Consider the following 26,713-nt stretch of genomic DNA (forward strand, 5'->3'; position numbering starts at 1 on the left):
CTCCTTTCATCCCAGAGGGACGGGAGCAGGAGATTTAGTAGATGATTGAAGCCTCAGAGAAAAGGTGTGCCTAGCAGCTGAAGAACCAGCTCTGGGGAGGAGGGGAACATATGGAAGGGACAGACAGAGGGTCACAGAGCAATAGTCTAATTTTGCAAAACACATCAATCACATTTGGACTTCTTGTGGATAGCTGTGCCACCACCAGTAATGAAAGATCCTGGCGAGAGCCCAGGCCAGTATGAATCTATGTCAAAATGTTGGTGCATGCTCACATGGATTTTACAACAAGAGAGCAATCACAAAACAATTTGGTATGACAACGGTATCTTACAGGACTGATGATAGCAACACAAGTAGTTTGCACAGAGATTGTTAAAACTACTCCATTTATCTTGGTCAGCAAACTGATCATATCCAAGACTACACGAAACCTACAGGAATTCTTGTCCTTTCCTAAGACACCCTATGGACTGACCATCAGGTCTTTGATTCTGTGCCCGTACTTTGCTTTTTTTTCCCCCCATTGCCTACATTAAAGGTAAAGTAGTCATACACTATTTTAAGTTATTAAATATTTAATTCCACAGTGATACAGAAGAACCCAGCAGATGGTGACTATGCAGCAAACCCTTGCCTCTTTTGGGGGAGGGGTAGAAAAGTTCAAGGAAGAATAATGAAAACTCATTTCTATAAGCAGCCATCCCTCCATCTGGAGGGACAAAGTGGGAAATTTTAGGGGAGCTACAACACGAAGAGATTGAAACATTAGAAATCACATCAATTCTTGCACAAGGTGCATCAGAGAGGCCCTTTAGTTGGTTCTTCTGACCCAAGACTCTCTCAGTTAGCTACTTCTGAATCCATTGGTTATATTCACTGGTATTGAGCTATTCTGAGAAGCACCACAAAGAGCTCCATTCATACAGTTTGGATCTCTTTACGAAACTTTTCACTGTTCCAGTATATCCTAACCCAATGTGAAATATGTCTTAAGAAGTACAAGACATAAGAAATCCAGTCTTCTCCTTGCCTAATCCAAGCTGACTTGTGATCTTCATCTGAGTTGGGGGACAGATGAAGAAGCTGGTGCTGATAGGAGGTAACAGATGTAACTTTGGTGCCCCGTCAGTAAGTCTTTAAACACTGATGCTGATGGAGTGTATGGCATGAGAAGCCAGAGAGTAGCTGCAAAAGGAAGAGGCAGCTACCAGACAACTGCACTGCTTCCTTCACTCACACAAAAGCATCTCAAACAGCAGCTCATCCTAGGAATTCACTTTTGACAGAACCATGGATTACTGGGTTATTTGCTACTCTGTTTATCTACACCAAGGAAAATGCAAAACTAGATTGAATAGCTTTTAAAAAAGATGCTAATCTCATGAGTTTTTAATGATGGCAACAAGTAAAGCAGGTAACATACTGACATACATCCTTCAGGCATTGAACTGTAGAATTGTTCTAAAATTTGGGTCAAAAGTTCCTCAAAGTATTCTACAGAATATACTGCAGGACCAGTCTCCAGCATTGCCAAACAAGTTGCAAATTCCCCTACAAAAGCAGCCCTTGGCCTACCCATGTGATTGAGCACTTCACCCCCCTCTTAACACCACCAGTTGGCTTCTTCAAGGGGATCAATAAACATACAAAATCTTTTTAAGCTCCTGGGTTTGGAAGTTGCACTTCTTGATCTAGGGCTTTGCAAGCAAATCATGACCAAGCTTTCTGTGGTCTCATGCATCCCAAAGCATTCTTTGGGTAGGCCAACTGCCTCAAACCACTTCCCTCCAGGCTTGGCTATACTAGCGTGCCAATCCTAACTTCACATGGCAACATCCAGTCACTGCCAGAGATGGAATATCTTTTTCGACACAGAGACATCCTAAAAGAAGGTTCCTATCTGATCCATAGTAACCTAATCACTTTCAGCCCAAGTTTTCCTATCATTAGTCCCCAAAAGTAATATAGTTTTAAAATGTTAATTCTGAACATCCAGGGAAAAAGAAATCCCCACTAAAATTATTCTCACTAGGAAAAGCCCCATTTTTCTCCAATTGCTGCTGGTGATGACAATTTTGACTTCTCAGAACTGCTGCTCACAGAGACCATCTGGCTGCACACACAGCTGAGAGTAGCAGTTGCACTAACAAGAGGACCACACTGTGTGTAACACGCTGTGTTACAGTGAGGCTTCTACTAGTGTTACATCTTTGGCTCACGGTGGTAGGTTTGCAGTCAGTCATGTTATCTGGCAAGATTAATTGGCTAATTTATTGAACAGTATGTCATATGCAACACTACTGTTGTTTTCCTCTGAGTCATACACACCATGGGTTTGGCCACTTTTGGTCTTCATTTGGCGAGTTTATGATAGTTTCAAGTCCTGCTTACGAGAGGTTCACGGCTGTCTGAACAGCTGAAGTTTTTAAGCAAGTAGCATTAAGGAGAGCTTGGCATTAACAATATCACTGAGAACAGACACATCTATTTCCCCAAAGTCAGGACAGATTTAGCACCAATCTTGTTTATACAGATAGATGGTCTTTCCCCAATTCTCAGCATGGTGTGCAGACACCAAGTGAAAGCTCACTCGTCCTGGCAGTCTGACTCCATCAAAACTAATTTTGTTCAGCTTCCAAGTTTCCTGAAAGCAGAAATGTGGCTCACATCCTCCACACGAGCTCCTGGCCCATTTCCAGTTGTTTTAGCAAAACTGTAGCACAAGAGCTTCTAATGACATTCAACAGATAACCTATCAGAGCTGGGGTTGCAGTGCCCACAAGATCACACAGAGAGAGAAATACAAGCCATCTTGTTCATGAAGCTTCTCAACAGTCTCTTAACAAATACTAGTAAAAAGGCTTGGGAGGACAGTGAGCCATCCATCCCCTAGAATGAGGGGAAGAGAGATCTGCAAGGCAAGATCTCCATGTTTGATAGCAGCACACTCAGAAATACTTCCATTAGTGTGCATAACATCAGATGGGGCAGAAATGCCCTTCCTGGGTTGGCAAGTGTTGTAGGAATGTATCTAGTGACAGGACAAGGGGCAATGGGATAAAGTTGGAACACAAAAAAATTCCATAAGAAAAAACTATTTTACTGTGAGGGTAATGAGAAAACTGGCACAGGCTGCCCAGGAAGGGTGTGGAGTCTCCTTCTGTGAAGGTTTTCAAAACCTGCCTGGACATGTTCCTATGTGACCTGATCTAGGTGAACCTGCTTCTGCAGGGGGGTTGGACCAGATGATCTCTAAAGGTCCCTTCCAATGCCTACCATTCTATGATTCTATGAAAAGTTTGGATCCATTAGGAACAAGAGAAACCCTATTACAAGTACTTAATGTAACCAAAATAAAGTCAATCTCTCAATATTTCATCAGTTTTAAAATTCCTTATCAACACCTTTAAAGATGAGCAGCATAATGCTGGTGGTGCAGATCAAATGGAGTTTCATTCCTGTGTCATGGGAGACATTAGTTGTTACCACAGAGATGGCAAACATTAACTGAACTCAAGGAGGGACTGTGGAGCAGAATGAAGTGTCCTCCTTATTCCGTGAACATATATTTAATTTATTTACTACACAGGCTTCAGTAGAAATGCCCAAAGTCTCAAAAGCACAGGTAACTGGAATTAAGTGACATGAACTATGTACACAGTACCAGATGCTACCATCAAAATACAAAATTCACAGAAAAGACTATCTTATTTCAGTGGACAAGTCCTGTTAAAAAAACCCCAACAATATTTGAGTGTTTCCAGTAGTGACAACTTACTTGGTTCCCACATCCCTGAAGCTACAAAAGAGAGTGCAATAGCACCCAGTCTCCAGAGGATGTGCCACACAAAAGTGAGGAAACTGATTAGAAGAATTAATTGGAACAAGTAAAAAGGAAAAATGCAGGATAACTGTTCAGGTACTGTGTATTATGAGCTCAGAGCAGATATAATCTTCTACTCTGTTCAACTTAGGGGTATGGGAGCACATCCTCTGCAAGTAGAAGATGGAGTAAAATCAGAACAAAGTGTAAATGTAATGCATTATTGTAATGTAGGAAATTTGCCAAAGCCCAAGGTCAATATATGATCAAGGCACAGAAGGAGAAGAGAAGGTCTTTGCTTCTGACTTCCTTGTGCAGTGGGTAGAAATCGCTGGCATGGGAAATTGCATATGTTAGAAATTTATATAGGCTTAAAAAGCAACCACAAGTTCAGGGAAGAAAAATCCAGACACTGTTAGATATGACAGGGCCTAAGCCCTGTATTAGAGAACCAGAGAGCTTGCCAGGGAAAAAAAACCCCAAATAAACCGAAAACCATTGGCTTCTCTGTTTGCCTCGTATTTGCTGTAGACCAGTCACACAGAGCATCCTGAGATCATGGATGTTCACTTACTCTTGTGATTCAATAAATATCAACGAAAATAGCATTTTGGGTTTTTGTTAGAAAAAGCTCAATGCTTCTTACACAACTTCCTAGATTTTAAAGCTATGTGTCACTTTTCTGAAATCTGTCATTCCACACAAGTAAGTCTCCCTCCATCAAAAGTTCCTGTGTTTCACCGACACATTTGCACATATTCAGGTATTTCCTGGATCAGACAATCCTCACTACCTTTAATTTTTTTCTAGGTGCACATGATTACCTACTATTGTTACGTTATTCTCACCAAATCTCTTCTAAAACTTGTGTGAGGCTAAAAAAATCTGCCCAGATGAGTAAGTTCAAGTCAGACTTAAACAATAAATATGCTGGCAATGTTTGATTTAATAAAGAAATGACAAATTTGCTTTAAACTTAATGTAGGTTTACTTACCTGTACTTCCAAGTTGTTTGTAAAACCTGTATTCTAAATGAAGTTGTGGTGCACGTGATTTTATTGGTTCCTAAAACAGAAAAAAAAATATTGGGCTGAAAATCTGTTTGACAGAAAAAAGTTCTCTCCTACACTTGAAGATGTGTGACTGCACATGATGCTTCCTGATAAAACACCCTAGAATGAATGTCTAACAGATTTAACCATCATATGTTGTTTAAATCAGCAGAGAACAAGGAGCTCTCTGGAGGAGAAGTTATCTTCCTTATTTAAATACAAAGCTCATTCATGGCAGTGAAATTCAAGACTTGTTCAAGAAAGCTCCTAGTGCTTGAAGAATGACTCTGGACTTTGGCAGGAAGAAAGTCAAGGTTGTAAAAGAGCCAAGTTCCACATTCACTTCATGGACTGTAGTTGCCCACAGTATTTTTGTTGGTCACTAGCCTGTATTTTTGAAGGATGTTGAGTCATATATCGGTGTTTTAAGTCAGACTGCTGTTGTATAAATGTACAACTTGACCTGCAGCAAGAGCTACAATGCAGGCAGGTATCTAGCCAGCACTCAGGGAGGAGTCTTCCACTTCAGTAGCAGGTGTCAGTCAAACATCTCAAAGTACTCAAGAAGACTCAATTTCTATACACAGAATAATAATAAAGAATAAGACTGTAGTGCACCCAAAACATTACATTTTTCAACTGTTACTCATTTGCACTTTACACACAAAACTTAATACTTACAATCCTAAAGGCACTAGCATGCAAGATTACAAAGCTGCTAAAAATATAAAGTGAATGTGGAAAGGAGTAAAAGACTTGAGTAACTTCATCTCCACTAAAACTGTGCACTTGGGATAAGCAGTAATGTGGACTCACTTAAGGCCCAGAGATCTTCAAAATGGAAGCTAATACTGGCCTTTGGATGCTGCTTATTTCCTTGCTTTTGAGAAAATAAATGCTCCATTCCTGACACAGCATCAAAACTAGTCTGAATTTCAAAAACCTGAAAGGAGCCCTCTAAGATGAATACAGAAAAAGTTCTTTCATGTTTCACATCAGCTCCTATGAGCCAGACCAAGAGAATCTTGAATATAAACAAGAGTTTGGGCCAACATCTTTGAGAGCTTGGAGTAAATCTGTCTGCACAGGAGGATGTGAAGGCTTTACCTCATCCGCTTTGCTCTGCTTTACCTCTGCCCTGTACTGTAAGACTAACGACCACATTTGATGCTAGCAGCACATTAAAAACTTATTTTCAAGTCAGAAGATTGATTTTAGTACAGCAATTCAGGTAATTTGATTTCCAGCCAAACTGTTCATCACCAGCAAGTCATCCCCTACATCTGCCAGCAAGAGGAAGAAGGTATTCCTGGTTGCTTCTCAACTCTTTGATGTTTAAAAGCTTCAGAAATCAAATACAAACACTTAGAAAAAATTGGAGAAAAATATTCTGAAGGCAAAACTGAACCTGTATTTGAAGGAAAATATAAAGCAACACAAAACCAACTTTGTTATATATGGCACATTTAAATTAAGATCGCTGTTGATAATAGGCTGAGGGACAGCCTATAATTACCTGCAAAACAGGAGAGATTTAAGGCAACAGGAAATAGTTTATTTAACCAAATAAACAAACAAATTGTTTAGATAAAGACAGAAGGACTAATGTATCGTGAAATGAGGCTGCCCATGACAAAAGAAGGGAAATTAAGCCCAAGCCACTTCTGCATCAGGACCTGCTGAAGCCTGAGCTCAGACACCTGCCAGAGTCGTGGAAGCTTATGGGAACATCATACCAGAACAGATGGTTGTCTTGTAGGCCAAGCGCTTAAGGATGCTGTCAGATGTTGTGTTTGGAGCAAAAATAACTGGACTGCTACTGCCTAATGTACAAAATCCACAGAGTGAACCAACAGCACCATAATCCCTACAGAGGATACAGCTTGGTACCCATGCTCAGGCTATATCTGTATGTTACCAGGCTGGTTTCAGGGCAGGAGAAAATCCCTGCCACATGCAATTCAGCATTAAAAAGCCCCAGAAGATTAAACCAGCAAACAAAGCTGAAGTGTTTCAGAAGACAAACTCCTCCATGAGCTAGATATCCTTAACCAAATAACATCCAGCTGAAGAGCAAGACAAAGAGCTATATGGAACACCACACAAATCAAAAAAGACACTATTCTCCACTGCAACCAATTGACCAAAGTGTGGCACAAGTCTTGCCACAAGACATTAGCACTCAATTTCACAGCACCTCCTGATCAGCTCTTTGGCATCCATCACAATTATCTAATTTTCCAGCTTTAATATCGAGGCAAGAGACATGAATGGCAGAGATAGCAGGGTTGCAGATGCAGGATCTCACCCAGATAGGACTGGGAGCAGAGTTTTGACTTGGTCCAACAGTGCTGGTAACAGAAAACATTGCCTTCAGGTACAATGAAAGCAGCTACACTACCACTGGTCTGCAAATTATTTAAAGGATAAAAAAAAATTACAGGTAAGTACACAAGTAAGAGAGGCATATTTGATGCTGAGTAATTCTTACTCCTGGGAACAGGGTCTAAGATTAGGAGATCAAAAAACCTCACCTCTTCTACAGTTTCCTCGTTCATCTCCTCAACAACAATTGAGTAGAAAAGTGAATGCCTGGATGGCCACTGGACAGAAATTCCTATCCTTCAAACATGAACGACCTGAGATCTTTAAGCAGGAATCACAACAAGGCAAATAAAACTGGAGAGTGTTGCAGGGTAACTGCTTTAACACTCAAGTTGGGTTCAATTTAGGGTGGTTTTTTTTTTTTGAGGAAAGGGGTAGAAAAAGAATGCTATGGGAAAAAATAAGTAAGGTTAAGGTAGCAATAAAATCAATATCATTCAGTTCTGCCATACAGCTACTGAAAGGGTTCAGGTCACTGCAGGCACTGTTATGAGAGAAACAAGCATCCTTTGGACTAATACAGGTGTGTTTTTCCTGTATTATTACTTCTTATACCTTCCAACATTAACTTTGGGGGATTAGCTTTGAAAGCAAGTCAGAAGCATTACTGATTCAATAAAGCATCTTGTTTGTGCACACAGTACATTTTCTACTGTCAGGTCTGCCTAAAAAACAAGCTGCTCAACAAGCACCAGTCCTCCTTCCTGATGTAGATCTGTATCAAGGACATTCTAAGCTCCACTGCAAGCATTTGTTTGTACATTTATTTTAGGGAATCTCTTCTGATGATTGCCAACAGGCTTTAATTCAAGTCCCTCCTACAAAGCTCTAATGACTTCTCATCTACTCTACATCATATAAGCAGAATGCCAGAGATACAAAATTGGTGGCACTTGAACGTGATCAGAAATAATGCATCAAGTCCATCTGGATCTTCTGTAATCTGACTGACTCCTGTCATCTTTCCAGACAACACTGGTTGGGCAGACAGGCATATTTGCTGCTAAGATCAAATCAGAGTTACAACTTTAGCTTCAGATTCTAAGGCCTGGATCTATGGCTAAAGAGCAAACGGATGAGAAAAGAGCATATCAGCTGAAGACACCAGATTTGAAAACCCCAAGAAACAGATGAAAGTCTTAGTTTAGATCAGAATAGTTAAGGCATAAACACAAACTGCTGGGCCATGATTTTAAAAATCCAGAAGAGCTACAAGTTAGAGAGTTTCATTACCTACTTCAAACCATTGATCACAGTGCCTTCATATCCTGAAGCAGTTTTCAGAAGAAGGCTTCTTACCTGGACCAGTTGTTGGACCAGATTTAAAACATGGAAGCTGTTAACTGTGTGCACCTGGGAAGGGCTACATCGACTGCAGGGTATAAAACAACCTGAAAATAGTACTGAGGCTTAGGACACTGGCTGAGAGCTTGGAATGAAACTGTTTGCACAGGTTCTGAAACTAATGAATTTTGGGGCTTAGGTTTTTTTAAACACAACTACTGTAGTGTAACAATTTGATTCCTTTTTATTATCCTATGATGTCAAAGGAGAAAGTAATTCTGAAGATGCTGTGGCTATATCTCCTCAGCAACTCAAATCAGCTAGAGTAATGACTGACCTTCATTAAATTGGATGTTGCTTTGCCTGGTATGCCTACAGTCTCTCAGCATCATACTGGCTTGAGTTGTGTTATTCTTCCCCAAGGGAATTTTAACCACCAAAACACCCTCTTTCCTGCCTCTCAGCTCCAAAACCATGGAGCAGCAGGCTGCACTGGGCCAAAGTCCAAAGCAAAGGCTCTGATAACAGCCCATCTCAAGAAAGGCAGCAGTCTGGAGACTCGATGGATTCCTGAAAAGTCCAAGCCAGGGTGTGGGAAGAAGTGGCTGTTCACAGGGGCTTGTAGCCAGCCTGGAAAGAGGAACCAGGCTCTCACTAGTAGAAGGCAGCTACAGACTGTTTAGGTATCAGAATCATTCAGCAGTTGGTAGGATGGATTCTTTCCTCATTTATCTTACTTTAATTAAAGTTACTCTAGCTGAAGGTGAAAGCAGCATTAAGCCTAAAGCAAGAAACTTGCTTTCTGAATTTTTAAGTACACGTCATTTAACAACACCTGAAGCTTCTACTTACCAGTTTGATCGCTACATATTCATTGGTGTAGAGATTTTTACCTGCAAAGGAGAAAAAAAATTGTTTAGCTTCACATTCAATACTTGTAGCCAGACAAACAACAAAGAGTGTCGCTGATGGCAAAGAGCTGCCTTTTCTCTATACCCTGACAAAGTCCAGGCATTTAAAAAAGTATAAGCCTCAAAACAATAAGCTGCAGCAGTTCACTAAGGTGGGCAAACACTATTTTCCATTCAGCACAAGATAATCACGTTTTCTGGTAGTGCTTAGGTTCAACATTTGAGGAGGTATCCCAGACACATTAGGTTTTATTATGAACATTGTGCCAAAAAAGTCCGGGGAATAAAACAAAGAAAAAGTCAGAGTATAATTTCTTTCAAAGTGTCTTGAATCTGCTGGACACTGAACAATTCTATCCTGTGATCTATTGTGAGTTTCACTAGCTCAATCATGATACATATTAAAGCAAATGCTGCAGAGAGGTGTACAAAAATAACCTTTGTACCAACATGGAGCTTTCTACCTCTGCCAACAGGCAAGCAGAATGTGTAAAATGCCTTCTGTATGCCAGTAGCACAAAGATAATCCTCATAATCTAAATAGGCCAACAACCCTCACCTGCAATATGGTACCAATGAAACTGAAAAAATACACCAGAAGAACAAATCAGAAGCCCAAAACATGGAGTAGTGTGTAGTCTGCTACTAGCTCTGGCCAGAACAAAGGGTGAGAGCCTAGGATGAGTGGAACCAGGCGAGCACACAGCCAGCTGCTGTTATATCACGGCCCCATGACCGTGAGCCAGAGCTGATATCCACATGTGCTACAATCAGAGATGAATTTTTCCTCCAGGAATCTGTCTGCTGTTTGAACCAAGCCCTCAGCCTCCTTAATGACCTGTGGCAGAGAGTCCCAGCTACATGTGTCAAGAAGCATCTCTGTGTGTTCTGAAGCTGCCAGTTATCATATCGTTCAATGTCCTCTGCTTCCTCTGTGAGGTAATTTGAGCAATCACTCCCTATTCCCCTTCTCCACATTGCTGATGATTGACACCAAACTCTTCTGGAAGAGTTACCACTGGGGAAGAATCATAGAATTGTTTTGGTCAGAAAAGAACTTTAAGATTGAGTCCAACCACTAACCTAATGCTGCCAAACCCACCACTAAACCATGGCACTGTACGAGGATGCTGAGGCATCCTTGTACCTCATCTCTCACATCATCTGACACCCCTCTTTCCCAACCTTTCTGGTCTTCTTGAGTTCCACTGTGTCCATCGAGGAGAGCAGCCTCGGCCACACAAGGCTCCCTGTGGTTCATACAGGGCAGCCCTGACTCATGGTGGCCAGCACTGCTGCAGCCCATCACGCCTTCAGTGAGTGAGGGCATAGCTCCAAAATTCAACAGCAATCTGTTGGAAGGTCCTGCTCTGGCAAGGGGGTTGGATTAGATGATCTTTCAAGGACCTTTCCAATCCTTATGATTCTACAATTCTCAGTGCTTGTCTGCAGCATCAGCTGTGCCCAGCTCTGTTACACATTCACTTTCCAATTCCTGTAACAGATACTGATAACTCAGAACAGGCCAGCCACTGAGAAGTCCACAACGGGAAGTAACATACTTCAGAGCAGGCAGGAGTTGGGATGGCTCTAGCACATGACACCATTAAAAACATGCTGTGACTTCCCTTGCATACAGATACTCTGCATTGAAAGCTCAGTAAAATTAAAGACATTATCAACAGGAGAGAAGACAAACAGTATTTTTTACATACAAATATTTTAAATAATTATAATATAAACAATATTTATAACAAATATCTTTATCAGTGTAAATTCTCCATTTGTTTATTTTACTTTAGAAAATTTCCTGTTTTCTACATGCAATTTCTTTTGACTCCTATCCTATTACAGGCTCAGTGTAGCCGTGGCCTGTGAATCTTGTAGCAGTGCTCCCGGATTCCTTTCACATTCACCAAGAAAGCAAAATATTGAGAGAAAGCTTCAACCTGTTCCAGTAACTGGCAATGTTGTTTAACACAGGGCAGGCAATTAAATATGAGGTTGAATCTCCTTAGAGGAAGTGTTTTACAGACGTGTAAGCTGAGCTTCAGTATTAACCCTTGCAATACAGAGTTGCTTGAATCTATTTCTTTAGATCTTTCAACAATAGCTGTTACATCCAGGCTGGAAACAAAGGTTAGAAAGTAGGTTTTGCAGTCATGTCAGGAATCCTCAAACATTGGAAAAGGGCTTCAGAGCACTGAAAGGCCAAATAGGCAGAGAAGCAGGAATCAGGATAAATTGCTTCACCCTTTGAGACAGATAAGGGCTTCATCCTGATGCTATCCAATGGCTGGAAGGAGAACACACACGGATGTTAAGAGAAAGGCAAGCTAAACAGACTTGAATTATTTGCACAATGTCAGCTGCCAGCAAACAAGTCATATAGGCAGCTCCAGCTGTAACTCACCCACTGACACTTCCTCTTCCCCTCCTGTTGATAGGGACTGAAGCTCTATCAAGATAATCAGCTTGAGGATGCTGAGCCAGACTAAGAAAAGTTCTAGCCCAAATAGGTGAAAAAGTGAGATGCATTAAACAGGAAAACAATGAGAATGGAAGCCCCTACAGACCCCATAACAATCTTCGAGATCACTAAACAGTTTGGGTTCGAAAGGACTTGAAAGATCCCCTAGTTCCAAGGCCCCATCATGGGCAGGGATACCTTCCACTAGCCCAGGCTGTTCAAGCCCTGTCCAATCTGGCCATGAACAACATTCAACAGTAGTTTTGGAAGGGTATAACTCCATCCAGGGAGTGACAACCCACAGATCTTCTAGTAACAGTTGTGCTGTCCCACCAACACCAGACAATGATATTGGGGAAACAGTACTCTTCCAAGCTTGCTTCATGGAAGAGAAGGACATAGTCAACACCTTCCATGCACGTGGAACCACAATCCAGCCTATTATGGTCAGGTTCATATGGTGCAGAACTAAATAGAAGAGAATTCTGGTCATTTAATTCCTCAGTTAAAAAACTAGCATTAGCAAAACACTAGCCTGAGATGTCAGCAGCCAAAGGTGAAATAAATAATCACAGAATGAAAGAATGGCAGGATTTGAAGGGACCTTTAGAGATCATCTAGTCCAACCCCCCTGCAGAAGCAGGGTCACCTAGATCAGGTCGCATAGGAACATGTCCAGATGGGTCTTTAAAACCTCCAAGGAAGGAGACTCCACAACCCCTCTGGGCAGCCTGTGCCAGGGCTCCCTCACCTGAACAGTGAAATAGTTTTTTTCTTATATTTAAAAGGAACTTTTTGTGCTGCAGCTTCATTCCATTACCCCTTGTCCTGTTGCTAGATACAATCGAAAAAAGAGATGTCCCAACCTCCTGACACCACCATTTAGCTATTTGTAAATATTAATGAGATTCCCCTTCAATTTCCTCTTCTCCAGACTAAACAGCCCCAGTTCCTGCAGCCTTTCCTTATATGAAAGATGTTCCAGTCCCCTGATCATCTTGGTGGCCCTGCGCTGGACTCTCTCCAGAAGTTCTCTGTCCCTCTTGAGCTGAGGAGCCCAGAACTGGACACAGGACTCCAGATGAGGCCTCACCAGGGCAGAGTAGAGGGGGAGAAGAACCTCCCTCAACCTGCTGGCCACACTCTTCTTGATGCATCCCAGGATGCCATTGGCCTTCTTGGCCACAAGGGCACATTGCTGGCTCATGGTTAGTTTATTATCAACCAGCACTCCCTGGTCTCTCTCTGCAGAGCTGCTCTCCAGCAGGTTGACCCCAGCCTGTACTGGTGCATGGGATTGTTCCTTCCCAGATGCAGGACTCTGCACTTGTCCTTGTTGAACCTCATGAGGCTCCTCTCTGCCCAACTCTCAAGCCGGTCGAGATCCCGCTGAATGGCAGCACAGCCTCTGGGAAATCAGCCAGTCCTCCCAGTTTGGTGTCATCAGGGAACTTGCTGAGAGTACACTCTGTCCCCTCATCCAGGTCGTTGATGAAGATGTTGAACAAGACTGGCCCCAGAACCCATCCCTGTGGAACTCCACTGGCCACAGGCCTCCAACTCAATTCTGTGCCATTGATCACCACCCTCTGGGCTCTGTCATTCAGCCAGCTCTGGATCCACCTCACTGTCCACTCATCCAAGCCACACTGCCTGAGCTTTCTGATGAGCATGTTATGGGAGACAGTGTCAAAAGCCTTGCTGAAGTCAAGGTCAATGACATCTGCTGCTCTCCCCTCATCTAGTCAGCTCGTTATGCACTCATAGAAGGCTATGAGTTTGGTTAAACAGGATTTCCCCTTGGTGAAGCCATGTTGACTCCACCTGATAACCACCCTTTCCTTCATATGTTTAGTGACAACATTCAGGATGAGTTGTTCCATCATTTTCCAGGGATGGAGGTGAGGCTGATTAGCCTGTACCTTCCTGAGTCATCCTTCCTGCTCTCTTTGCAGACTGGCGTGACATTGGCCTTTCTTCAGTCCTCAGGCACTTCACCTGTCCTCCATGATTGTTCAAAAATGACAGAAAGAGGCTTAGCAATCACATCAGCCAGCTCCCTCAGCACTCTAGGATGCCTCCCATTAGGATGCATTAACTTATGAGCCTTAAGCCTGCCCAACAAGTCTTTAACCTCTTCCACCCAGGGCAAGTCCTCTGCTGTCCTGGCCATCCTGTTATCCTGGGCTTCCCAAGGGCTGGCCTTGGCCGTAAAGACTGAAGCAAAGAAGGCATTCAGTACTTTGGCCTTCTCTGCATCCTTGGTCATCAAGGTACCCTCAGCGTTTAGCAGCGGGCCCACATTCCCCCTCGTCTTCCTTCTGCTGCTGATGTCCTTGAAAAATGCCTTATTCCTGTCCTTACTTTACCTAGCTAAATTTAATTCTAGAAGGGCTCTAGCCTTCCTAGCTGCACCCCTGCATGCCCTGGCAATGTTCCAATACTCTTCCCAAGAAGCCAGCCCCTGTTTCCACCTCTCATAGATGGCTGCTTTCTGCCTGAGTTGTCCCAGCAGATCTTTGCTCATCCATGGAGGCCTCCTACCTCCTTTTCCTCCTTTCTTGCATGTTGGGACACACTGATCCTGGGCTTGGAGGAAGTGGTGCTTGAAGACTGACTTGGGCACTTCTACCTTCTAGAATCTTATTCCGTGAGATCTGTCCAAGCAGGTCTTCGAAGAGGCCAAAGTCGGCTCATCTGAAATCCAGGGTCACGCTCCTGCTTTGTGTCCTGCCTCTTCCACACAGGATCTTGAACTCTACCATCTCATCATTGCTGCAGCCAAGGTTGCCTCCAACCTTCACATCCAAAACCAGACCCTACTTATTCGTCAGTACCAGGTCCAGCAGCACACACGTCCTCATTGGTTCCTCGATCATCTGTGACGGGAAGTTGTCGTCAACAATCTGTAGGAACCTCCTGGACTGCGCGTGCTTGGCTGTGTGGCTTTCCCACCAAATATCAGGGTGGTTGAAGTCCCCTATGAGGACCAGGGATTGTGATTGTGAGGCAACTCTCAGCTGTTTGTAGAAGGCCTCATCCACTTCCTCCCCCTGATCAGGTGACCTGTAGTAAACTCCTACAACAATATCACCTGCCTTGCCCTGCCCATTAATTTTTACCCATAAGCACTCTACCTGCCCCTCATCCCCACCCAGGCACAGTTCAGTACACATTAATTGCTCTCTCACATAGAGAGCAACTCCACCTCCACGCCTTGTCAGTCTGTCTCTCCTGAACAACACACAACCCTCCATGGCTGCGCTCCAGTCATGGCAGCTGTCCCACCACGTCTCTGTGGCCGCAGTGAGGTCGTAGCCCCGCATCCGCACTCACATCTCCAGTTCCTCCTGCTTATTCTCCAGGCTGCGTGCATTGGTGTAGAGGCAGCGCAGGGGCTTACTCAAACACACAGGTTTCCCCGGACAGATGCAGGAGGATTCTCCATGGTTTGGCTCTCCCTTAGGGTGATCAGCCTTCTGCATCTCAGCATGGTGTGTGGATGACGGGCACTTATCATCGCATTCCCTGTCCTGCCCTGTTTCCCTGCTAGAGAGAACAGCTTGTTCTATTTTGTTTATCCCCCCCCACCCCCCAAGTCCCTTAGTTTAAAGCCCTCTATAATAATTCTAATTAATCCTCAAGTTCACCTCCTTCAGAGGGAAACAATGAACATAAGGGGATGCAAATAATAGGTCCAGCTTCTGAACTCCAAACCCCTCCTAAAACTGTGGCATGAGATGCTTGCTTTGTAGCTTTTTGTAGCTTTGAGCTACAATAGCAAAGCAAATCTCTAAAATCTCTCCTTTGGTTTGCTTGAGACTGAGATTTACCCCTTGGTTTTACTGCCACACTGTCCAAGGTGTAATGGTTTCTTCTTTCTCCTTCTACAAGGCACCACTAAAATAGAAGAATCAAGGCAGTACTGATCACAAAAGAAAGTGAATCTGCACAGTAAAATGAGCTACGAATAGGAGCTGCATCTTATCTTAGTAAGACAAAACATCTATAATACAGCTGAGATGATATAACTGTGCTAACAAAAGCCTTTCAAGTTCAGGCAAAGCTTTCAATGGAGCAGTGATTAAGTTCATGCCTCAGTTTTAAGTAGTTCCACCACCAATTATGAACTACGTATTCTAAATGAGAAGTGACATGTAAAGTCACCAGTGTTCATGTGGGAAATCTAACTGTGGATTTCTCAAGTCTGGCTGTAAGATGTGTCAAGTGTCTGGGTAGATTGCAGAGAATTCTCTCATGTGCAGTATTCCCAAAGGTCAAGAGCTGCAAGTACAAACCTGTGATGAATGACACAAATAAAATATGTCTTGACCCTTCCTTCTAGCTTGTTGCAATATGGACACAACTGCCCAATGATAGATCAGGGCAGAGTAACAGAGCAACCACCAAACCTGTTGTCCTAAACTCAAGACAGTACAGCAATTGGAGAGACACCAGATCCCCATGGGCAACAAAAACATGACTTCACATCAATTCTATAATACCAGATTTGCTGTCTCTTCTAGAGCATGTGCCTCTGAATAATGGTTTCTAGAGTCAATCCTACGCAGGAACTGCTCTTACCCATGTCCTCCACATTCAGCATTATGCTAATCTGAAATTCACATAATTAATTATTATTTGGGAAGCAGAGACAAAATCAGCCCCAATATCCAATGCCATTTTCATCTTCATTTACTTAATTTATTGTTCTACTCATTTTAAAGCAGAGCTCCTGTTTCAGACTGCTGTCTAGGAGTCAGCTGGGTGGGTCTCCAACTTGGAAATGTATAAATAAGCAGCTTTTCTTCTAGTTTGGGGCTTGCTGCTCTCATTGATGAGATGCACTGAATTTTCATGAGACCTCTGTGTGAATCATGCTGACATCCAGCTTCTGGATATTACACAGTTTCTTTGGGTAGCACATGAAAGTAGACTTCTCAAAAAAACCAAAAAAATCTCTCAGGTGCAGTAGCCTATCAAAGGAGGATACAAGAAACATACAGGATATCTTAATATTTTTTGTTTCTCCCCAAGAAGGGAGAAAAGATGCATTTGTTGTAATTTGAGAGATAATTGAACACATTTTGAAAACGTCAGATAATGTTAGCATTAGTGCAAAGAGACTTGAGCTGTGCTCTGTTCCTCTGCAAAGCCAGTCTCATGTTTATCTGGAACTTAATGATTATTTTAGAAAACCCCACAAACTATGGAAAACTATTCCAGTTTACATTAGTACCTATTTAAATGCTTTAGTAAGTAAGAGTGCCAAACACTGGGGAAAAAAATAAGATATTTGAAGGGGCTTATTTATCCCTAACATGGCTTACAGTTGAGGCTTTCAGATAACTGCAGGACACAGCCACTGGCTAAGCATGTGAGTCTATACAAGGAGGCAGTTTGTAGGCTCAGCTCGTGATAGTGTTTCTACAGTGACATTTACCAGTCACGGCTCAGCATGGTACTAGATTTATTATTATATTTTTATTTATATATTATATTTTATATATAACATAATATAATTTATAATATTTTATTACAATTAACCAGTTAAATTCCCTTCTTCCTGAGCAGTGAGCACCTACTGACTTATTTTACACACGATTTTACAACTCAGCAAGCTTGTTTCTCTGGCTGGTTTACAGAATGCTGGTTCTCCAACCAGCTTGGGGTGGAGATGCAGGACCTCCTAACAGCAGAAGTCACACTATAAAACTTTAGGCATGCTCCAGCTCCTAAGACAGCACAAGAATTGACTTGGCAGGTAACTATGAGCTGCCCACCAGGGCCTGGTGTTGCACAAAAGACAACAAAACCTCATTAGCACAAGATTTTTTTTAAAACAACGTTCTTACAGACCACCTAATCTGCTGCCTGAGGAAACTGTTAACTTCCTTTCATCTTACTACTCTGGGCCAGACGCTAAGCTTTGCGTTCATCTTGCCATTTCAGCTCCTGAACAGGCTGGAATCCAACTGTGCTACTCCCATGTGCTTCAAAAAAGGAATATCCCTGGGGCTATCTTTATTTCCGACAAGAAGAATCAACCCTTGACAGGGAGCTTGATATTTGGAGAAGTACATACCATCTCCTCCCGGAACAATCAGTCCTCTGCCTGGTGCTAGAGCATGATACAAGAACAGCCTAGAGTACACACATAACCCATGAAACAAGAGAAATTCTTGGGGGAATTGGAAAAAAACAAACCAAAAGACAACCTTCCCCCTTGTTTATCAGTGTACGACTTTGTTCTGTGTTATTAAAAGCATTCAGTGGTGATTAACTTCTCCAAAATCACATAAAAAAAGCACAAAAGCCAGAGGGTACACCATCTTTGCAAGACAAAATTGTTGTTATCAATGAGTTGTTTGCTCATACTTCAGACATGCTGCTTCTTCCCCCAGCAATAACCACTCTGTGCCACAGAAGTATCTGATACTTGAGCAAACAGGCATTCTTAAAGCTATCTATGGTGATTGGCAAAGAGCAACCGTAACACAGCCTGTGTAAGGACCTTACACTTAATTGCTGTTATCAGTATGTATGGCTTGTTGCCCAAACACAGTGTGCTGCTTAGTTAAATGATATTAGCAAAACATTTACCAGAAAAAGAGCCACTCAATTAACAGGTGCTGATTTTTCCATAGCTAAAGCTCTATTTCTCTGTAAACTGACCTTTTCAGAAGTGAAATCTTTTGCGTAGAGCTTGTACTTTAAAACAATAGATTAGTCAGAAATCTAGTACCACTAACATTTTGAGAAACGCAAAAAAGAATTGCCATGAACATAGCATCCAGGCAATAGCCAAATACAGGAAAGAGCTGTACACCTGGAGGTACCTACTACATGTGCTAAAGCTCAAAGCAGAGCTTGGGCTACAAAGCAGTTCAATGTCTTCAAGGGGATCTTGTTATCATGGCATCATTTTGATTGGAAAAGACATTTAAGATCAAGTCCAACCACTAACCACCTAACACTGCCAAGCCCATCACTAAACCATGTCCCTCAGCACCTCAGTATCAGAGTATCTTCAGAAATAGGGACTCCACACCTCCCTGGGCAGCCTGCACCAGTGCCAAACAACCCTCTCAGGGAAAAAAGTTCTTCCTCATTTCCCAGCTATACTCCTCTGGTACAACTTGAGGTCATTTGCTCTTGTCCTGTCACTTCTTACTTGAGAGAAGAGATTGACCCTCATCTCCCTAAAACTTCCTGTCAGGTAGTTGCAGAGAGTGGTCATGTCTCACCTCTCAGCCTCCCCTTCTCCAGCCTGAACATCCCCAGGTCCCACAGCTGCTCCCCATAAGACTTGTGCTCCAGACCTTTAACCAGCTCTGGTGACTGTCTCTAGACACACTCTAGACCCTCCATATCTTTCTTGTAGTGAGGGGCCTAAAACTGGACACAGTAGTCTAGGTGTAGCCTCACCACTGTCGAGTACAGGGCAACTGCTGCCTTGGTCCTGCTGGTGTGTTGCAAACACAATTCATGTTATGACACTATAAGGATCCAAACTTATCTTCAGCTACCAATTATGCTCCTGTTCATGAAGGTAGTCCCTTCCCTAGGTTTCTCTCTACCTTTGGAGCATTACCACTGTTTTTGCAAACCAATAAATCTTCTCTGATGTAACACTGAAACATAAGCATCTTTTTACCAGACAGTTTGTAAGCAAGTTGGTTCATCTTCACACAGCGGAGAAGCACATCATACAGACACAATAATCAAACCTTAGAATGAAAGATTATATACAGCAATCTAAGATTACAAAGATTATAAGCAGGAATCTACAAAGATACTATCAGTAAGTATGTGTTATAACCCTTTGGTTACCTGAGTGACTGAATTGTCATCCCTTGTGCCTGATGTACAAATTATTTTCATTCTAAATGCATATGAAATTTGAGGCACTTTGTCAGACAGCCTATCAAGTTCACTACTACAGCAATCCAGATCATTCAGAAGAGAAGCGCAACTGTTTTAAGTCAGTCAGGACAAAGATCATCCCATGGTGCTGCTTCTGATCTACAGCAAGTACCCAAACCCCACCTGTTGGGAGCTCAGGCACATAATTAAAAACATCATCTGCATCTCCCACCCCATTTGCCAAACAGCCATTGTTCATTTGTGCTGACTTGGGATGCACCATGCATTGGGCTCTTAAGTCATCCTAAACAAACAATACATTAGCATGGCCATCTGTTTGGGGACCAGCTGCAAGACCTGTGGTTAGAAGACCAATGGACCATGAAAAATCCTGAGTTACCAGTCTGGTTCAGCAGCTGAGGGGCAGGAGCCAGATGGCCAGTCGGCACACTCCCCTTTCCCCTAGTCAGAGAGTTAAACACACAGACTGGATGAGGGAGGGAGTGATGGGGCTGAAACTAGGGTACCAAGGTTATTGAGAGATGGGGAATAAAGAACATGTGGCTGAGTTCCAGGAAGGAGTCTCAACTATGACTTTAACAGGTGCCCCAGCTTATGAACAAGACATCAGGAGCAAGATGTAGTAATCCAGGCAGTTAAGATTTTTTTTCACCTTAGAATCATAGAATGGTAAGGGTTGGAAGGGACCTTTAGAGATCATCTAGTCCAACCCCCCTGCAGAAGCAGGTTCACCTAGATCAGGTTGCATAAGAACATGTCCAGGCGGGTCTTGATTTGGTGCTGAGAACAGACTTCATCATTGGGATTGTTCAAAATTTGCATCTTCGGTCTCTCCACTTTGACTTTATGGAAATAAAAATCATGCTAACAGTTACATCTTCTGAGTCAAAAGTTAAGGCAGCTCAACACTTGTGAAACACGACAAACCACATGCATTTCTCAAGCCAGACTAAGTTTTTAAGTATTTATAGTCCAGTGGTGAAATGCTAATCTGGGTAACACAGCCCACTCAAAAGGTTACTTCTTACCTAATCTGAGTTCTCCGAAGTTCCCACACCCAATCTTCTTGCCCACTCTGAAGTTGGGTCCCACCATAAGAACACCAGAAGACGTTGATGAGCTTGGTCGAGAACCATGCCCGCTCCTTCCTGGCATTCCTTTCGTTGTCCGTTGCCTTTCGTCCTTTTCCCTATTAGGATGGTCCATGATCTTGGTGAAATACCTCTGCCAGCAAGCTGGCAGAAAGAAGTTACAGTATACACTCTTCACCTTAGAATAGAAATATATATCCAAAAGTATCCGAGTCAGGGTCCAAGACAGTCATGGAAACACATGGAGTTCTTTTGGCACTGTATCCAGTTTCTTAATGCATCTTGATAATGTACCAAGGAGTCGATGATGTTCTTGACAACTCAATAAAGGCAGGTTTCTTTTGGTTTGTTACCTGGGGAAAGGAAAAGGGATACAGGAAATAAAAATCATAATTTAAAAATATCAAGCAAGAGAGATACAACAGGACCAATGTTCAGGACTTTCCCAGCCTCAAGAAAATTAACAGCCATTTGGGAACTTTACCATTTTGTTAACAATTTTCTAAATAAAAGCCCCTACAAAAAACCACAAGTGCTGCTGTCCCAATTAACCCTATCCCAGGACAGTTGCCCATTCCCTTCTTGCCGCTGGAGTTACCAAGACTCATATCATATACATTAAAAAAAGCAGCTTCAACTACAGCAGCATATCAGGTGGAAACTTCAAGGAGATCACGTCACCTTTAAAGCAACTGTGAAGCTAAAGTTTGTTTTCTTCTCATGTCACACATTTATAAAGCCTTATAAAAAAGCCAGGGGAAAAAAGTGTCAAATGAAAGGTGTTGAGAAGAAAATATTGAAGTACTTAGGAAGTCAAATTTGAAGTCTTAATGGCTGGACTCAATTTTAAAGGTCTTTTCCAAACTACATGAACCTGTGATTTTCCTTTATTTTACATCTTTTGAAGTTGATTTCAGATATATTTGCTAATCAAAACTCTTGTCTTACAGAGATGACCAAAACTGGTAGCCAAAGCAAGATTTATTTTTGAAAATAAGCTAGAAATTGCCTGAAAGCACCATCAACATACAGTTCATGTTACTATTGTGTCTTAGTTTACAAAAAAAATGAGGTTTTGGAAAAACAGACCTTCTAATGGAGTGGGGTGAGGGATTCAAGGGCCAAGATCTTCTCCAGCAGCCTGTATTCATGATCAGCAAACAAAAACCTCATAGTTCTCCCACAGAAATGAAACACACCTTCCTCCTGTGTGTCTAAACTTGCCACCACTATACGCCCTGGCACAGGCAAATATGGACTGCTCCAGACAGTTCACTAGTGCACCTCACAAGCATCAGTCCGCTAGCTCTGTCAGAACACAACGTGAAATAGATGCTTCCCAACTCACACTGGCAAAGTGGCTCCTCTGTGCCTGTGACCAGCCTGAAAGAGAGAGGCAGGAGCAGTACAGACTCCAACAGGTACCACCCACACAGCCCAGGGAACACCGACACCTCACCATGAGCACTTTCCTAGGATAGGAACTCACATGGGATTGTTACTGCAACGAAATGATTCAGCTTGGCCTTACTACACTCAGAAGACATTTCATAGAATCATAGTTGTTTTGGTTGTAAATGATTGCTAAGATCATCAAGTCCAACCACTGACCTCACACTGCCAAACCCACCATTAAACCATGTCCCTCAGCTACAAGGATTTTCAATATCTTCAGAGATGGAGACTCCACCAACTCCCTGAGCAGCCTGTGCCAGTGTCTAATAATCAGCTCGAGGAAAAGTTATTCCCTTCTCCAGGAAGGATCTCCAAGAAGAATCCTCTGTCGCAACTCGAGGCCCTTTGCTCTTGTCCTGTCACTTACTTGGGAGAAGAGACCGAGCCCCTCCTCACTGCAGCCTCCAGTCAGGGAGTTGTAGAGAGTGATCATGTCTCCTCTCAGCCTCCTTTTCTCTAGGCTGAACAACCTCAGTTCCCTTAGTCACTCCTCAGCAGACCTGTACTCCACACATTCCCAGCTCTGTTGTCCATCTCTGGCCATAACTCCAGAACTTCAGTGTCTTTTTTGTAGTGAGGAGTCCAAAAGTGAATAGTCAAGACAGAACCTCACCAGTGCCAAGTACAGTGGCATAATCAGTGCCCTGGTCCTGGTGGCCACATTTTTTCTAATACAAGCCAGGATGCCATTGGCCTTCTTGGCCACCTGGCCACACTGCTGGCTCACATTCAGATGCTGTTGATTATCACATACACGGTCCTTTCTCTCTGGGCAGCTTTTCAAGCCTGTAGTGTTGCACAGGGTCGTTGTGGCCCAAGTGCAGGACCCAGCACTTGGCCTTGTTGAACCTCATGCAACTGGCCTTGGCCTGTTCAGGTCCCTCTGAAGAATCTTCCTGTCCTCAAGCAGATCTATGCTCCCACCTCTACCACTTGGCCATGAAGCTCCAAAGCCTCTGCAGCAACAGATCACTGTGGCTTGATAGGACAGCCCAGAGATGTCAGGGGTGGTGAGTGAGTTTCCACACATCTCCCAAGCCTTCAGCAAGACCAAGGGAAAGGCTGCAGCATGTTTTGTCTGTGCAGACACTGCAGCAAGAGCTGCTATCAGGCAGCAGCTGTGGATGCTCTGGAGATGCTTGCAGTGCAGTTGTTAAGCAAAAATTGGAATAAACATACCTGGAGCTATTGCCTACACCCCAGGAGCTACACACATTGGATTGTACTCCTATAGGGGACACAATTTTCCAGATGTGAATGATTTTAGAATAATTTTAGAAGCAAAGTTTGTATCCTACTTCAGCTGCAGGCATTCACATTCAACGTTTGTGTGGAAGTTAGGAAATACATTAAAGTCAGCAGAAAAGGGCTAAATGACACCACCTAAACGAGAGCTGGTGTGGAAGGCCATCAGCAGATGAATCCTACCAGATAAACACATAAACACAACCACATTTAGGAGAGGATTCAGACATTCCTAAGGCAATTGGTTTAGTCCTTCTGTAGCAATACGCTTGTGAAGGATTTAAGCAAGGGCTTCTTCTGTTCATTTCATTAGGTGATGAAGCTAACCTACATCCTTTCAGTTATCAAAATATTAAAGACAAGGATTATTACCCATCCACAAACTAGTGGTACATAAAAAAGCATTAGCCCTTTTGAAATATACTCTCCCTAGCCTTCAACTGGGGTGTACTTTCATTTCTGCAAACTTTTGGTTTGATCTAAGGCATATAGATACAAGGCAGAAGTCATTCACACTAGATCCAGGGAATGCAGGCAGTTAACAGTTGGAAATTCCAGTTTCTGAATATTGAACTAGTCTTGAGCACAGCTCTGACCTTTTTTTAATTAATTTCCATTTGCAGTTGGGTGCATTTACACAGTTCTCTCCAGCTTGACCTTCCTCTCTAGATTATTTTTAATACTTCTGGAAAAAAGCAAGGATGAAATACAGAGAATGCACAACTTCAATACCACTTGGTAATTACTTTCCACTGTGTTTGTCCATATATTATTGCAGGCTTCTATACAGACAGGGAGCTTGCAGGTCTTTAAACAAACTCCAGTTTCATAGGAAGGGTGCCACGTCCCTCCAAAGACTATTAGGAAGACATTTTCAAACTAATAATAGTGTAAAGAAACATCCATACATGTGAATGGATGGTTTGTGCAACATTCCCACAAAATCACCCGTCTGTACCAGTTTATACTAATGCCTAGAACCTAGCTCTGGTTGCATGGGTTACAAGTAATAGGATATTTCTTCTAACCCATGACTCAGCAGTCCTCTCCTCTGGAGTGAAAAGCAAATGAATTTCTGCTGTTGCTCTGCACAAAGGTGGTTCTCTGCAGAAAGCATCATAGAGCATATTTGCAGAAAATACAGCCAGTCTGAAAATCATCATCAGGTCATCTAAGAACCACTGCACGGTGTCCATGCTGCTCGTGTGGCCGGACTGACCCAGAAGCTGCAGTCAAGCTCCCAGTGTGGTACTGGATAATGTATCAAACCCAGTCATAGTGAAGCACTGCTGGCCTGGCTAGAGACAGAAGAGTTGGAGATGTCTACATACAAGAAATTCCATATTAAGTATCACCAAGCTTTACTTGGACTTCAAAATAATTTGAGATTTGATACTTTAAACTGAATATGGATAAGCAGGAAGTATCCATTACAGGAAAATAGGATGAACTGTTTTTTCATCAGATACATCCCTGAACACTTTCAGCAGGGGGTGAGTTAAAGCTGCTTCTCAAAGCTGTTGCATAGACACCAGCAGAGTTGTAATTGCTCTATGAAACCAGCTTGAAGAAGCAACGACAATGCACTATCAGATACCAGAAAAGCACATTGGTATGACTCCACCCCAACCTGTCCTGGGAGGAGAGACTTGCTTCAAAAAGAAACAACAAACAGTTGTTGAAACTAAGGAAGTGGATTGCTGAACAGAAACCAAATGTAAAGATCATGATGGAGAAAGGCTGGATCACTAAGAAAGATGAGAAGAACCAAGGAAATGCATGAATAAAAACAGCAGTACTTTGGAAAACACACTTGATCTCATCAGAGAGGAGGATTTGTTTTCCCTAGACAAAGTTATTTTCATCAATGCTGGGCAACTACTACAGACCTCATAAAAGGGTAACAGAAAGTCATCTCTGGCAAGAGCACAGGCCCTGCCCAGTTTACACACGGGAAATGCAATGTGCAGCATTGTGTGAGACATGAAGGGCAGCATAATTCTGCAGACTGAGAAGATACTACTGTGAAGGAACTACATGAAACTGGGGCTATAAACCCCAAGAGGCAAAATTTCCATGACATGGACTGACTACAGCACAGGAAGGAGGAATGATACAGTTCTTGTAGATTTTTATTTTCTTAGTCATTCAGCTAACAGTTACATGGCCAGTAGAGAGTGTAAGAAAAGCCAAAACATTCTAAATAACACAGGTGAACACAAGGTACACTGGGAAGAGCGAAGGCTTCCCAGGTTTAAGAAGGCATTGTAATGTTTTGCCGTGTGATGTCAGAGGCCATTTAACCCTCCTTCTGCCATGAAGTACAACCAGCTTTCGACCTGCAGAGTAGACAGACCCTGATAGTGAGGCTGTTTTGCAGCAGAACCTGATGCCTAGGTGCAAATCCCTTCAAAGTTGTTTGGCTGCCTGATGGCACAGGACAGCACCGTTACAGAAAAGCATTTTACCAGCTTGGATAAAATGGGGCTGAGAGACACAAAAGGTAGAGGTGCACAATTTAACAGGTTTCAAACGACTGGTATGTGCCAGCCCTGATCTTCAGCAACGGCAAGCAGGTGGTGCTCTGTCAGCTCTCCGTGATACACATTATTCCTCTTCGGGCTGCTCAAGTCTCTTGCGAGCATGAGTCCTCCTGAACCTTGACTCAGCTTCCCTCTCCTCCAGACTAACATCTGAACTTGTCTCTAGCCCCGAGTTTCAGATCAGACATCAGAAATACACCACTTGGTATGACACACCATCTTGCTCAATGCATCTCAGATGGGACAAGAAACTCCTTTCTTCAGGTAGATCAAGTACAGAGCTCCACATTTGTTTTCAGGCTAGTGAAATAAGTTGTTAATGGGTATAAGCTACTACATCTCTGTCCCTCCCCTGCTCCCGATCTGGATGAGAACTCCCCCAGGAGGAGAATGGAAAGGTCACACCTGACAGCCTGCAAACACTAAACATCCTCTCTCTCAGCCAAAAGTCTCCTGCAAACAGGACTTCAGATCAGCAATGAATGAGTGAACCAAGCATTTGATAACCTCTTTATTGCAGCCAACCCTAAGAGCAGATCCCAGCTGTTGGTACAGCAAGTTGCA

The 26,713-nt window shown here is 42.8% G+C and overlaps 1 protein-coding gene across 7 annotated transcripts in view; it reads right to left on the bottom strand.

The window, feature by feature from the left end:
- CSNK1G1 (casein kinase 1 gamma 1) overlaps positions 1-26,713 on the bottom strand; it is a 116,365-nt gene that overhangs the window by 47,096 nt on the left and 42,556 nt on the right. For all 7 annotated transcript variants that reach the window (XM_061999179.1, XM_061999176.1, XM_061999178.1 and 4 more), the window contains 3 exons: positions 20,844-21,259; positions 9,400-9,440; positions 4,822-4,891 (listed from right to left, as the gene is read on the bottom strand). In XM_061999179.1, coding sequence (XP_061855163.1) covers positions 4,822-4,891; positions 9,400-9,440; positions 20,844-21,021 — 289 coding nt within the window. In that variant the 5' untranslated portion in view covers positions 21,022-21,259. The remainder of the gene's footprint in view (positions 1-4,821; positions 4,892-9,399; positions 9,441-20,843; positions 21,260-26,713) is intronic.

The sequence above is a fragment of the Colius striatus genome, chromosome 7, assembly GCF_028858725.1.
Source record: "Colius striatus isolate bColStr4 chromosome 7, bColStr4.1.hap1, whole genome shotgun sequence".
Taxonomy (NCBI): Eukaryota; Metazoa; Chordata; class Aves; order Coliiformes; family Coliidae; genus Colius; species Colius striatus.